The sequence below is a fragment of the Phragmites australis genome, chromosome 6 (genome assembly GCF_958298935.1).
Source record: "Phragmites australis chromosome 6, lpPhrAust1.1, whole genome shotgun sequence".
NCBI classification, from domain to species: Eukaryota; Viridiplantae; Streptophyta; class Magnoliopsida; order Poales; family Poaceae; genus Phragmites; species Phragmites australis.
The window spans coordinates 35,304,982-35,320,475 of NC_084926.1; the positions used below are offsets into that span (position 1 = coordinate 35,304,982).

At 44.7% G+C, this 15,494-nt stretch overlaps 1 protein-coding gene across 1 annotated transcript; it reads left to right on the forward strand.

Moving 5' to 3' along the window:
- The first annotated feature begins 5,001 nt into the window (after positions 1-5,001).
- LOC133922303 (probable tRNA(Ile)-lysidine synthase) lies at positions 5,002-13,878 on the forward strand. The gene is made up of 12 exons (XM_062367584.1): positions 5,002-5,229; positions 5,333-5,551; positions 5,837-5,921; positions 7,607-7,682; positions 8,314-8,490; positions 9,491-9,596; positions 10,370-10,479; positions 10,573-10,662; positions 10,742-10,822; positions 11,405-12,217; positions 12,656-12,819; positions 12,916-13,878. Exons 1-11 carry the CDS (start codon positions 5,043-5,045, stop codon positions 12,746-12,748), a joined length of 2,037 nt encoding a protein of 678 aa, XP_062223568.1. The 5' UTR covers positions 5,002-5,042; the 3' UTR covers positions 12,749-12,819; positions 12,916-13,878.
- The last annotated feature ends 1,616 nt before the right edge of the window (positions 13,879-15,494 follow it).

Consider the following 15,494-nt stretch of genomic DNA (forward strand, 5'->3'; position numbering starts at 1 on the left):
GCAAGTTGCTGACGCATTGAATGCATCGACCGTCGCAGTGGCGCGGGACAACGCAACGCGGCGATGCGCTGGAGGAGGGAGACGACTCGGGAAGGCGAGCGAGCAGGCCGGCACTCGGGCGAACGGGCCAGGGAGGCGTGTTGGTGGGCCGAGCGCGGGAAGAGGAGAACGGCTGGCTGGGCCGATCAGCTGGGCCACGCAAAAGAGAAGAGGGATAGAGATTTGGCCCAGGGAGAAAGAAAAAGGGAAAAGAAAAAATGGTTTGGCATAAATTCAAATGGAGTTTTTGAATTTGGATTTGACTTTATATTTGGCCTAAATTCAAATTGAAATATTTGAATTGTGATTTGGATTTGGATCTTGAGATTCGAGAGAGGATTTGAATTCAATTTGATTCAAGCTAAAAGGAAACTAAGAAAACACTTTTGAATGTACACACACATACACACACTCACACATTCAATTGTATATTTCCTTGATTTTAGTTAGTTTTAATTAATCACAAAAGTTTTATTTTGGAGTGAATCTTGCAATATTTTAATATGCTAAACTCAGGATGTTACAGTCGGGGGCTAGGATAGTTTAGGCTTTCCTTTTTGTGCTGTCGGTTTATTTTAACTAATCACTCACGTGGTGAGTGCCAAATCAATTGAGCCTTCTGCTGTGTTTTTCGGGCGACAAGCGCAGCCTTCTCCTCTTGAAATGTGTTTTTTCTTGTTGAAGTACGGCATTCTCCCGCTATAGCGCACACCTCGCCTCCTTTTCCTCGGCCATCTGCCTCTCCAGCTCGGTGCATCTGCAGCCTGCCACCTCCTTCTCAGTGATCAGCTTGCTGATGAAGGCGAGGAGACTGATGACCAGGGAGAGCAAGTCGGAGGCCAAAGCGGGCCCCCAGCAAGCTCTGAAGGTGCGGAGGTCATGGTGAGCACTTCCGGCGACATCAAAACAGCTCTTGGCTCGGGGGCTAGGGCATCCGACCGAGGCACAGGAGAAAGTTCTATTATAGTAGTTGACGGGGTGGAGAACCTGCAGGGATAACAAGTTGCGGAGTCAAGAAAAGAACTCCAAGTATCTACACCTAACAAGAGGATTTACCGCGTGGTCGGAGGGGTGAGCACAACTCTCGACCACACGAAACCACCGAGTTGACTTGCCAAGGAGGTCATATCTGTCATCGAGTTGGTAGACGGTGTCCCACGACCGCATTCGGATGCTTCCACGGAAGTCGAATCCTCCGCTGGCCTATTCTCCCCTTGCACAGTGACTTGACGAGTAGACTGGTCAGCCCCAGCTAATTCAAAGCGAGACTGGTCGCTCCCCTACTGGCCAGCACTGCTTTCAAGATCTCTACCTGTGGTCGATGTTCGGCACGGGGCTGTCTGGATGTCTCCGCGGCCAGATGTGTCAGTGGCATCACTAGATTGATTGGGAGGAGGTGGGGCCATTCTCTGTTGGACGCCCGGATGGAGGTCACGATGAACTCCACTCTCTGGGGCGGCCTAACCGGAGGCCTCTAGGACCTTGTCGATGAGTGGGCGCAGAACGTTAACCTCAGAGAGACCCTGCAATGGCGCCAACTATGAAAATCTAGTTCATGAAAAGGCTCGGGGGTGGGAATTTTGAAAATGCCAAGCTTAGCATTTTGCGTTGTGCTCTCTCTGGTAGGGTGATATCACATAGCGGAAGTGCGCTGGCCGAAGGACCATCTTTCCTCAAGGAGGCCGGCATTAGGATTCTAACCCGCGAGTTGAGGGCATCATCAGTAAGGTCTCAATAACATAAGAGGTGCGAAAGGTCACATACTTTTAAAAAAGGAGGGGGCGGTACTAGGGAATCGACTGTGGGGTTACTTGAGAAGCTCTCTCAGGTGTCATCGTTCAGCCCGGTGTACATAAGCGCTGGGTGTGCTCGCCTCCGTAGGGGACACAACCGACGCTTGATGTAGTCGTGGATGACGTACAACCCTGTTAGCACGGCTTTCCGAAGCTGGTCAACCCATTTGACCAGGGTCAGTAGGTCTGGGGTGGTCATGGGCGAACTCCCCCAGTTTTTCGTGACCTGCGCCAACGCGCTTGGCACGCGCAGGTTATCCAAGGAGTTGTTGGTCGCGAGGTAGAATCAATCCTCCCTCCAGCCCGGTCACGACGACTTGAGACCCACCTCGATGTAAGAGGTTTGTGTAAAAGAATTGGAAGAGCTCGAGGCACGGCTCAACCCCGACGAAATTCTCACACAGATGAGCAAAAATGCTCAGCATGAGAATGGAGGTGGGGTTGAGATGGAGGTGGCAGATGTCGTAGAAGGAGATGACAGTGGTGAAAAACTCAGAGAAGGGTGGCACGAGGCCCAGCAAGAAGAATGAGACAAATAACACGATCTCCCCTTGACGAGGAGGGGCACGCTCTCCCCGATGCAGTACCCTGAGGAAAGGGGAAAGGTGGCGGGTGAGCAGGCCAACCTCGTGCAACACCTTCATCCTTACCGCGTCGCACTTGGATCTAGGGAAGGCGGAATCGCTGTCGGTGCGCACCATCGGATGACTATGGAGGATGTTGCGAGGGCAAGGACAGAGACGGAGATGAAGGAGGAGACAAAGAGCTCTGAGCGCAAAAAAGCTTGGAGGCGATGTAAGGCGGCGAAAAGTTTTGTGGGGAAACATGAGCACTCCTATCTAAAGGGTCGCTGCGGTACCTCAACGGTTGTGAGGACCGATCCGTTCGAAATTCGAAAGGATGCGTGTGGGGAACCAAAATTCCCTCAGGTCTGGCGGTAGTTAAGGCCTCCCTCTCTCACGATCTCTCACTCTCCTATGTTCTCTCTCTATCTCTATCTCTCCGGATTGTTAACCTTTCCTCAGGATGCGGTGTCTTGAGTTGACCGGTAAACTCGGTGACGTCAACAACCACGTCCCAGGGTGAGGATACATTCACCTAGGTCCCAAGTGGCGCAACCAAGCCCGACTACGATCACTCGTCACGCAACAACCACAGTCTGCTACGACATTTCACTCAGTCTCCCTCATCCGCAATGGAGCTTGGGGGCCACTGTCAGTGTTATAGATAAAGGGGTGCCTCTTAGGATGGGCCACACATCGCCAAATGGCAACCCACTGTAGATATTTGTAAGACCTCACCGTGCGACCAGGGCAGGGCTTAGGCGACCAGCCTCCTGGTCATAATAGGAGGCCCTGCGGCCAGGCTAGTCGCAGGGCAGGTACTCATCCAACCGATAAAGTCTCATTGAATGCTGCCCTACTCAAGTATTTTCCTTCTATAAGCACTCCCTTTCAGCGAGTATGGTCGTGGGACGGCGTGGCGTAGCAGTGACCTGTCCTGTAGTATTTAATGCTACGAGATGGCCTGACAAGTGAGCATGATGGTATTCGGTGATGGTATAGGGTGTGCGAGGCGACCAAAGCAGAGTGACGTGCATACCCACCATCATGATGAATTAGGAATAGCTAGGTTGCGTCGGGTATAGGTCTGTCGCCTGTTTTGGCACGGTCCGTTTGTATCGATATCTTCTCACCTGGTATATAAAGGGGTGGAGACCTGATTAGCGAGGGAGGACACTTTGTAACCATTTGACACACCTCGTAAGAAAATACATAGGATGCAAGGCTATTATCCTATGGAAAGTCTAAACCTGAATAAATCCTGGTATTTTTTAGTCTTTTCCACACACACATATGCCACAAGCCTAGATTAACGTGCCCATTGTCCCATACACCTCAGATATATTGTCAGGGATCAACCCTCGACACATGCATTTTGGATGTCAAAAGTGTAATTTTCTCGTCAGTCGAGAGGAGGAAGAAATATCTACTACTTAAAAAATATGTAGTGGTTCCCGCACTAGGCAGGACGTCATGCCTCCACATCCTGCAGACTACCTCTGAACGTACAAAAATTACCCACCTCATACCACTCAATAAATACTCGATTTCCTTCCCTCTTCACCCATTCGGCCTCTCCCCGACCCGGGCATTGCCCTTCTACCCACCCCAACATGCGATTCTAGGGTTAGGGATGTCAGTTCGCCGCAGCACCGTTCCTCTCCAGGCTCCTCTCGCTCTTCGCCGCGACCCCCACCTCCCCATCCTGTCGTCCGCGCTCCTCACCATGCTCGACGTCGCTGACCCGACCTCCGCACAGCTCGCCTGCACGTTCCTCTCTGTAGTCGCGGTGGCGGCGGCGCCCCTTCCTCTTCTCCCCGTGGATGCTGCACCCATCGCTGCGCGAGTGCTCCTCGAGTTCCTGGTTTCCGAGGAGGCACCGACTAGGGAGAAGGGGAAGGGGGAGGACACGACGGGCGAGGAGAACAGAGGGGTCAGGGAGGTGGTGTGGAGGTTCGAGGAGGAGGTTGAGGCGCTGGAGCGAAGGTTGCATTCAGGCTGATCGTGCATATGATGGGGGGCGATGGCGGCCTAGAGGCCGAGTAGGTTGGGAAGGTCGGGAATGCCGCCGCACGGCCGGTTCGGTCGCTCATGGATTTCCTCAAGGTGAGGTTGTGTCTTCCCTCTACTTCGCCTCAGCATGTTTTGTTTGCATATTGCCTTTTGTGTGCCTATATGAGAGTGTCTTCCCTCTGTTTGTGCCTGCGAATGTTAATGCTTATTGTAGTTTATTCATGATTGTGGTGATGGTTGACAGATTATAAAGCTAGACTGGAGGAAGCAGTGTGTGCAGCTGAGGGCTTTAGGAAATTCTGTGCTCCACAAAGTTCGGCCGTAATTAGATTGGGACTCAAGTAAACGTGATCTCCATTGTCTGATCGTCTATCAATAGCTACTATTAGATCTTCCGTAACTGACTGTTCGCTATGATCAGTCAGCAATGTTATCGTGTGTAAATTTTCAGTTCCTACTGGAACACATGCGCATTCAACTAGTAAGGATAAACGTTGGATCTTTATCGGGTGGTCGAGATTCGTCGACTGATGAAGCGTTGTGAGGCGCGTTTGCTATATAGCATCTCCCGTTTACCTCGCCCCGCCGCGAGCGTTAAACCCTGCCGTTATCCCTATAACCCCAAGCTCCGGCGATGCCGCCCCTCCTCTCCCTCCGCCCCTCCGCCTCCCACCGGTTCCCGCTCCGCCGCCTCCTCCTTTTCCGCTGCTCCGCCTCCACCTCCTCCGGTTGCGCTAACCCCTCCCCCTCGATCGCCCCGTACCACGCCTCCTTCTCCCGCCGCATGGCTTTGGCCGGGATCCACCCCCACCACCGCATCGGTGCGCCCCCCTTCCTCTCTCAGCACCCGTTTTTTCGTCTTGTCTCGGCTTCGTACTTACTAACTACGCTTGCTTGCTTGGCTGCCTGGCTGGATGCATGCAGCGGTGGGGGTCTCCGGCGGGCCGGACTCCATGGCGCTGTGCGTGCTCGCGGCGGCGTGGAAGAAGTCGGCGGAGGAAGGATTCGGGTGGAATGCCGGGGAGGAGGTCTCCGTCACCCCGGGGTTCGTGGATGGTCTCCTGGGCGTCGTCATCGACCACGGGCTGCGGCCCGAGAGCGCGGAGGAGGCGCAGCTAGTGCGGGACCGCGTGCGAGGCATGGGTAATCTCCCGTGCTTAATCACGTCGAACTAATTGTTTGATCTTTATTGCAAACTTATTTAGATTTAGTCGAGCCCCTGCACACACTTTTTAGACTTTCAGCTCTGTTTATTTCATTAAGAGATGACCAAATCGTTGGCATCTGCACACATTGCGGTTGTGGTGCTGGACCTGGAGAGTAATCCTAAGGTCTTGCCTGTGTTGGAAGATTTAGGGCGTTGAGATTATAACTGGAGTCACAACTCTGGTCTTGATCTGTTTTTGAGGTTAGATGATTTCGCTGTAGGTGTTCAGTGTGAGATTGCTAAATGTGAGTGGTCAGATGGTCGCCCGAAGCAAGGTCATGTGCAAGAGGCAGCCCGTGAAATGAGGTAGTCATGCTTTGCCCCTTGTTTAACACAGTGCTACTGGGATAATTTTACTTGGTTCGAACTCAGCATTGGTGGTTAAATGCTGAAAGGTTTCGTACATTTAGTTTGCTCTGGTATTATCTGAAATGTATATCAAACTTTTAAGATTGGCTGGATAATGTTAAGGGCATGTAGCAAATAATTGTTTGTGTTCTTGTTAACCTATCCATACATGGTCGTAGAAGCTAAAAACATGGTATTTGTAGAATATTCGTAACTTTGTGCTGTGGTTAATGTAGCAAGATCCTGTATTGGTCCCGTGGTGCACACAATTCAGGTTTCTGTCAAACACGATGTTCTTCTTCCCATTTCCTTGATAAAACATCATTACATACCATGTGTGCAATATGATCAAGGTCTATTTAACTTGTTATTCATCAGCATCCTAAAGCCACTTGTGTGTTCAATTGTTCATACCCTCCTGGTGTGGCACTTTTTTATCCACTGGTCAGGCTACTAGGCCACTGCCCTGGGCTACTAGAGAACCACTTGCGCTGCTGCTTGCATCTTGAGCATCTTAAGAACCACTCATATTTTCCAGAACACGCAACCAACTCGGTGCTTAACTTAACACAGCTCTAAGAAGAATGGAACAAAGCTTGCAATCGCTCACATCCTTGGGCTTTCTTCCTGATACAAACCTATTGAGCTGTTTTGTGTCCCGTTATGTGCAACCTGTTATCCACCACTCCCCACTTTCCAAAAGTCAACCCTTTCTTGATTGATTCATTTCTTCCTTTTGGGTTTATGAAAATTGGCATTGTTCCTTGTTTATCCTGGTCCTGGGCGTACAGTTAGTGCAACAACTGCCACGTGTATTCTACCTGATATGTTACCGTGGAGCAGTTTTATGTAGTACGAGACTTATTGTACCGTGGAGCAGTTTTACCGTGGAGCAGTTCACTATTAGCAACTAGTACTTCAAAATAATTTTATGCAACTTCGGTTAATTGTCATGTTTGGCTAAAGCCCAAAGTGATGATATTTTCATATTAGTGAGTTCGCGCAAAATCTGTACAAATAAATGATCTACACCATCAACAACTCGCCTCACTACGGGCTGATTTGTTGGAAACAACACTTCGCCAAACATTTTGTATCAAAATATGCACGTGCTTATTTTGTGGTGGACGAATCCTTTGCAACAATTGTGGAATAAATTTCTTAAGAAATCATGTTTATGACACGTGGAGCATAGAGCTAAGAAAGGTGACATGCCATAAGTTCGCCAAGGAACCAAACACTAACCTAAGAAAGTCTAATTCGCTCAAGTGCCACGAATTGTGCCTTCCAACCAAAGGCCCCCTTAATTCTACTCCTGATATGTTCTACCTGATCTTTTGTGCACTCTCCAATCTATTTTTATATGGTTATACTAAAACATTTTTTACAGCGTTGCTTTTTGTACAAATGGACAGATCTTTTCAACCCAAACAAAGAACTATTGAAACTATGAGTTAGACATTCTGCAAAGGCCGCAACATTCAACTTTGCATAACATGATAGATTGGAAATTAATGTTGTGGCCTTTGTGGCATATTTGTATTTATTTATCTAAACTCTGCAGTGCCAGTTCTTTGTGCCAATTTATTTGCATATGGAGAACATGTTCAGCTTGATAAAGTCTAATGTGTTACTAAATTCAGGTACGGAAAACTATTGGACATTTGTATAAAGCAACAAATTGGAATCTTGCTTATTGCACACCACTTTGATGACCAGGTCTGTTAAGGTGGATTTTTATTATTCTTGCCTTTTGGATGTTAATGGCAAAGTCATCCCCTTTTTAGAATTGTGGTTTCACAAATAATAATTAGTTGTCAGTAGTAAATAACCTGGTATCCAATGATAATAGGTCACATAATTGAATATATATTTGGAATTGTCTCTTATTCGGTTATATGCCATGACTGGGAATATTGTTGGGGAGTTGATGAAAAATTTCAATTGTTGGTGAGTTGATGAAAAATTTCTTATTGTTTGATGTTTGATCAAAAGTTCCTACTTGGCAGTACATGTTCTCTTGTACACTAGCTTTTGGAACTTTTGGGTACGGAGCTAGAGTTAGATATGGTACTGTTGTGTTATTATGTACTACCGTGTCTTTTCTTTTTTGCCCATTTTGTAGGAAACAAATGGATATGTAATTGAATGAACTAATGGTTTGGATTTTAAACTGAATAGCCTTTTACTTTTAAGCTGTAACAATTTTCATTGCACTGCCAAATTGAGGATGGATGAATACGCTGCATACTTGTGTGATGTGCATTTCAGTTTCATGATATTTATGTACGATTTACTAATTGTTTATGTATTTACTTGTGTCTGAATGAGTCCAGTCTTGTAAATGCAGGCAGAGCTCTTTGTTCTCAGACTATCTCGCAACAGTGGGGTTCTAGGGCTTGCTGGTACAGCCTTTGTGTCCCAATTGTTTGCACCTAATTTGAAATATGATGGAGAGAATTTTCGACGGTATGGCATTCTTCTTGTGCGGCCCATGCTTGAATTTTCAAAAGATGACATGTATAAGGTAAGCCGAAACCTCACTATATGTGGAATAGTAATGCATGTTTCCAGTGGATGCTTAATTCAACAAAAAAACAATATGCAATTTTCTCTTTTAGAGAGACATTTTATCAGAACTTCTGATTCTGAAGTTCGGCCAAACAGCTTGTCTTTAATGAATTGCGTTGTTGCACACATTCAACAATTTCTCGGTCATAACAAAAAAAATACAATTTTCTTAAGGTGGAGTTAACCTCTTTTCTTAAAACATAAAGCTATTTCTTGTGGACAATTTTGAGGTGTTTCTCCATTGATTCTTGCTGTCAATATGTTTAAGAATGATCTAGGTATTCTTATGGTTAGCAATTCGCAACCGGGTTTGGACGTCGGATAAATTGTTTCGTCACGGTCTGCAGCATCCAGAATATTGCCCTCTATGTGATCAGGGAGAGGAAACATCCCAACACATCCTCACCAATTGTGTGTTTGCCTGTGAGGTTTGGTTTCAGATCCTCTTGTGTCTCGGCCTCCAAGAATGCACACAAACCAACAGGACTTAATCTTTGCGGATTGGTGGAGGATGGCCCATCATAGAGTTGACAAGCCCTACCGTAAGGGATTCAACTCTTTAGTCATACTAGTGGCTTGATCGCTGTGGAAGCATCGCAATGCTTGTGTATTTGAAGGAGCTTCTCCTCGGGTCCAAGAGGTGCTAGGGAATATCTCACATGAAATACACCTTTGGAATATAGCAAGTGCCAGAGGGCTGGGAGCCTTATGGCCGAGGTAGTGTGCTGCCCTATGGCCTTGGTTGTGTCTTGCTCTATAGTTAGTGACAAGTCTTGTTCTTTCTGTCCTAGGAAGGTGGTGTGAGTAGCGACCCTCCCACCTTTTGGGAACATATATGTACCTTTCTTCTTTTATTAATACAAAGATACGCAGCTCTCCTACATGTTCGAGAAAAAAAAAAGAATGATCTTTTTTTTAATGTGGCACTTACCTAATTTGTTAGTCATTTTTCACAGATATGTCAACATAGTAATCAATCCTGGGTGGAAGATCCAACAAATAATAGTATGCTGTATGTTAGAAACCGAATTCGGGCATCTCTGAGAAATTTATCCACCGAAGGTTAGCAGCTGTACTTAAGCTGCCATGTCTGATTCATTTTTGTAGTTCTTTTGTGTTCTCAAAATCTGTTTGTTGTCTATATAGGATTTTTTTGCATCAGTCTTCTTGTACTGTTATTACTTTTATTTTTTACTATTACTAATACCTTTATTATCACTATTGTTTTCTCATCATCTTTTTAGTTAGATCTTGTGGGTTTCATCTCTAGCCTGCCCAAACTTGCTTGGGACAAAGGCTTTGTTGTTGTTGTCTATATAGGATTTTTTTTTAAATCAAAGTTATGCTTGTTTTTAGTTAATCAAGTAATCAACTACTCAATGCGAAATATATTTGCGACTTCAAATGTGCAATCCATAGACTTTTGACAAATTTGCTAAGCTTGGTTTAGCATGGCTATATTTTGCACATGCTAAAGTTCACGCTTTGTTGAGTATGATGTTCTCTCATGATTGTCTGTGATTATACGCCGTTATGGTTATTGCAATAACAACTGACTCTTTATCCACTTACACTTTAGTAATTCACCATTAGTTTCTATTACAGTATATTTGCATACAGAAAAAATAGAAAATTATGAAACCAGTTTCCAGGAAAAAATCTACACAATCACCGTCACATGTTCAATCTTGATATTAAAATGGTTATCGGTAGCCAAATTTAAAAGGTGTGACTGCAAATATCCCAAAACAACTGTCTTTTGTGTCTGAAAGGAGTGCCTTATACATATTTTGCACATGCCTTATATTCATTTGACAAGCTTTTGGTTATATCAGGTACCTTTCTGTCAGGAATCCACAAACTTATCAATGCATGCCGGTTGACACGAACATGTATTGATAGTGCCTGCAGTGTGATTGTAAAAAAGTCTGTGTCAATTTTGGAGGTCTCACCTTATTTTCTACTTAGATCTGAAGTCTCCTACTGTCCTAGTCTTAGGTGATTATTGAATTTGTTAGGCTGACTCTCTGTGTTGCAGTATGGATATGCTGTTATTGACCTGGAAAAGCTTGATCCATTAAATGTTGATGATCTTTGTCTTTCACAATATTTAGCATATATCTTGCAGGTATATATTAAATTAGACACATTTTTCATCATTTGGTAGTAGCACCTTTTGTCACATGTTCAAATTTTCTTTGTTGCAGTTTATTTCACAAAGACACAGGCCAATTCGTGGTAGATCTGCTCGACTACTTATGGATTACATCCGTAGCATTCCCTGCAAGGTTATTTCAACTTAACTATTTCAGTGTTGTCTTGCAAACTTCTGAAATGAGTAATTCTTACATGCAAGTCTTAGCTTTTTTTTCATAGTTTTTGTTTTTTTGGGTTAGATTCTTTTAAACAGCTGATTTGAAAAGTAATCAACTTGAAAAACAAGCCCAGGGGAGTCCCCTTTTTGGACTGTTTCAGTTGTTCTCACCTACCTTACTTTGCATCTCACTGCTTTTTGTAAACTGGTTACGGCTGTAGCAGTTCTTTTTTCAATGTCAACATGCATTCGCCAGAAATTGTGGACCATTAAGTAGGAAGGTTTATCTTCAGTTGTTTATGGTGGGAGCTAATGAGATTAGTCTTTTCTGGATGTATGATCCTTTTGGATGTCTCCTAACAAAACCTGCTTTCCAACTCTTTGAATTAGTCATGTACTGGCTTGCATATATGAACTGTAGGATATACACTATTTGGCTCATATGCTGGCACATGATACATACAAGATAAAACATATATGCTTACATGATCAGTCATTATGTTATGGCTATGGAATATCTTTCTGAATCTAACAGCAATGCTTGTATCTCATGCAGGGTGCCCTTACTGTAGCTGGTTGTTACCTTTGTGCTGCTCCAAGGTCGAAAGGTACAGAAGTACTTGTTTGTTGTTCTGTTGACTGGATGGAATTATCTTCTGTTGAAATGTCCTACAAGTGTTCGTATGAAGAGCAGGCACTTCCAGTACCTGAGATTGATCAGATAGCCCTTGAGGCTCGTTTGCACTCTAAGCACTTTATACAGAAGTGCTCAAGCATACCTTCTGTGTATTCTAAATCTTCCATTGATGTTCTGAACAAAGCAAAGGATCTCAACATAATAGATGATTTTACATTAAAAAATCTCTGTTACTTGAGAACAGAAGAATATGATAAATTTATTAAGAAAGAAGAACATAAACATGAAGAATATGACCTGGAGAAAACAAAGTTCCCAGATTGTAATGTTTTGAGCCTTTGTCCTGGTGAAACATGTCACTTCATGAGCAGATTCTTGATTACATGGAAAGGTCTGGAAGATGTTGTGAATGGAATATGTTTGCATGACAATAAAGAATATATTTCCAAGTATTGTACTCTGAATCAGGATGGAAATCTTGAAATTCGGCACATGGTTGATGCCGACTGGTTGTTCCTTGCTGAAATTTCTAACATCTGTTCAGTGGAAGAGAACCTGAGTAATTCAAAAGCTTCCGGTAGCAAGTTAGAGACTGATAATGTTCTGCAGCACTCCAGATATTTGCAACGGTCAGCACAGAAAGCTCTTCAGATCCTTAGATCTATTCCAGCTGCTGCAAGACGAACGCTACCAGTACTCACCAGTTCTCAAGGTGACATAATGTGTATACCGGTAAGTATTTCACTCAGAGTTACCTGACTTTACTCGGAGTTATTTTATACTTCTTAGTAATTCAATATCTTTAAGAGAAATCTTCTCCATTGATCCTTTCCACGAACTTGTTTATTAATTATATTTTAATTACTGCATGCCTACTGAGGAAACCTATCGCCGCCACTTGTACAGTAAATTACTACCGTCAGTTACTGTATATCACACTTTATATATGAAATTAGTGGCATCCTGAATTCACGGTCCAGGAGGCCAGGCGATAAGTTGCATATGTAATGCTTTGGCTGATGTTATGTACCTTTTTTCTAAAACTGGCTGATTTTGTTGTACATATAATTAACACATGTGTTTGCGACTCACCCTAAATATAAGTTGTCATTAATTTTTTCCTTCAGATAAATTATTCATTGCGCTCGAGCTAATATTTTCCCTTATCAGAGTATTGGCTTCAGATGTTGCCCTAGCCTATTCATAGAAGCAGTATTCTATCCAAGAGTACCTCTGGGTGGAGGATACAGTTCATATCTATGATTGCTCGAGCTTTACTTTGGACAAATGAAACATCGGGTGCATATTCACTGTTGGGACATGAGCAACTGCTGGTAAATACCCTTTGCAAAAGATTTTTTATCACTCAGTTTTTCTTCATCTGTGTACTGCTTATAGTCGTAATGTTTTGTTATGTTAACTTGTTGCAGGTGCTGAATGATGCAAACTGTCCAAGTCATGTCAAACTTTTGTATGCTGAATGAACAGTCTTTGCATGCCACAGCATTGTGTGAACAAACTGGGAATTGAAAGTGCTAAAAAGCTTGTTCATATGGCAGAGGATGGATGGACATCTTAGGCTCAATGGTTTAACTACTGTAATTGGTGTCAAGTGGGTGTTCAGTTGAAAATATTCGGTTTAGCTTCCCTACGAAAGACAACTTTGGTGAGAATGGGAATGTGTACAGCGGAGACAAATCACTCCATCAATTTGTGGTTACCCTGACAAAGATGCTTAGTTAGCCATTTTCAACTAGATTACATAATCACATGGAAGATACACAACATACGTAATTATACAGGTCCTGAAGTTGTATGTTTTTTAAATGTACATCCCACTATACAAACGGGCCAGGTGGATTAATAGCCTAACAGACTTTACTCTTCATCGCTGCTTATGTTGATAGCTTCAGTCCTCGGGGCCAGCAGCACGATGGGTTCATCATCACTATCTAAAGTTATCTGTAGATATAATAAAAGGATGAGTAATCGAAGACACCAGTCACTAGGTAATGCTGAATGGGGAAGTGACATCAGGGTCAGTTTTTTGTCCCCGATCAAATGCCATGGATCTTGTTTGTTGGGTTGATGTCTGATACAAATGGAAAGTGATCTTTTACCAGCCTTGATGACCTGGTGATCTTCCCATGCTGTGGTCAGCACTAGTCACCTTGGACGGGAAATGATAATATGCTATCCGGTCGAACACCGAAGGCCAAATCATTGACTTTTAAGGTTGTACCGTATGTATTCTTATTCCGCTTATTATGTTTACCTGAGGAAGTCGTTTGTTTTGCTTTGGTCCCGTGTGTGCGACGATTATGGCAGAAGCTTTTGTTAGACAGAAGACCGTATTATTGTCAGCTAGGTAATTCTCCATCACGTTTCTGTCATGATTAGCTTGATTTCTTGCTGCATGGGAAATCCCTCTGGGCTGCCGTGTGGATTAATTTTATAACACTTGACTGAAATGTGTTCATATGTTAGGTAAGGTTTCTTTTCCAATTTTTCAGAAGCACTTTCCATCTGCATGATACACCGCAGATTCTGTTTAAAACACATGAATTTCACAGGCTTAAAACTTCTCTAAACATGTCTTTTTTACATCTTCAAACAAAAGACATGTTCAATTTGTTATGGGACATGCCATGTTTCACTCGGCTGAAATCCCATTTTGTTCAGTCGATGAACGTTGTTCGTTCCCTTTCAAAAAAAAGGTGGTTCGCCCTATCTCCAACGGACTTCTTCCTCCAAACATAACTGTTCATCTTCTTCAATACTAGCGCACAACACAGCCCGACGCTCCCCCTGCCCCACTAGCCTCCTTCCTATCTGGCAACAGGAGTGTTGCTAGATACGTCGTCGCCGTCCTCTGTTGTGCAAACTCGGCTTCACCGCTCACCAGTTGCCATCTGCCACCCGTGGCTATTGATGTCCAGTGGTGGGCACTATTAGGGAACGGATAAGCTACGTTATGATAAATTAAAATTTCTCTACCATATTCAATAAAAAAATCATGCTAATAGGAGATCATGGATTGTTATTGCTAAACGCACAATGTAACGGGAAGAAGAGTCATGCGTCCACGAAAAAAAAGTAGTCCATCTCCTCGATCACAAATCGAGTGTCTCCTAGTATCCTTGTCACCGATTAGTATCGTAGCAACTGCAATAACACCTCCATGGTATCCACATGTACAATGATAGAACGCCATACGTAGGTATGCTAGCACCGCATCTGTCGGAGGGTGAACTCCTCAAGCGGGAATCCGGAGGGACCCCCTTTGAAATTCGGCCGGGAGGATGATTCTGAACCCACTTCGTATGTGAAATAAATGGGAGTAAATGAGATGCAGGTAGGGGAGAATGATCGGATGCATGGGGAAGTAAATGCTCAGGGAATTTTTAGACAGGTTCGGGCCGCACTGAGCGTAATACCCTACTCCTGTGTGTATGCTATAAATGCTCTGAGAATGTCTCTCTGAAGATTTGCTGTGTTACAAGAATATTTGTCTAAGTCTAGAGCTTTGTGCTCCTTATTCTTCGGTCGATCTAAGTCTCGGTCTCCGTCTTCTCTGTCTTGTACCAGATTCAGGCCTCTGTCTTGTGTGTCCTCAGAAAACTCTCTCGTTCTCCGGGGAGCCCGTCCCGCTTATATACCCGTCGGGCGGTAGCGTACCCAGAAAGGATGGCGCGAGTTCCAAGGCGCTATAAATGAAAGCAACCATCATGGGCTGCTGCGCGAGGTGACGGGGAAGGTTGAAAACGCGCCCCCATTTGGTCTTGTTCGTCATCATTCTGCCTTTCGGCGAGTGCTGCCGGGAGGGCCCACCGGTCAGCCACCGAGCAGCCCCGCGTGCCCGCCCGGTCAGAACAGGCCTGACACAGCAGGGCGGCAGGCGGTGCTACCTCGAGTCATGCAATGTTATCCCGAGGCGCGCCGGATGACGCGCGATGGGACCCGTGCATTAAATATCCCCACGCCTCCCTGCCAGGCCGTGGCAGGGACT

What these genes read in the sequence shown, in the direction of transcription:
- LOC133922303 (XM_062367584.1), top strand. Translation starts at nt 5,043, where the DNA reads ATGCCGCCCCTCCTCTCCCTCCGCCCCTCCGCCTCCCACCGGTTCCCG. An exon ending in TCCGTAGCATTCCCTGCAAG is followed by an intron (nt 10,823 to 11,404) that starts GTTATTTCAACT and finishes TATCTCATGCAG; the next exon opens with GGTGCCCTTACTGTAGCTGG. An exon ending in GTGACATAATGTGTATACCG is followed by an intron (nt 12,218 to 12,655) that starts GTAAGTATTTCA and finishes TTCCCTTATCAG; the next exon opens with AGTATTGGCTTCAGATGTTG.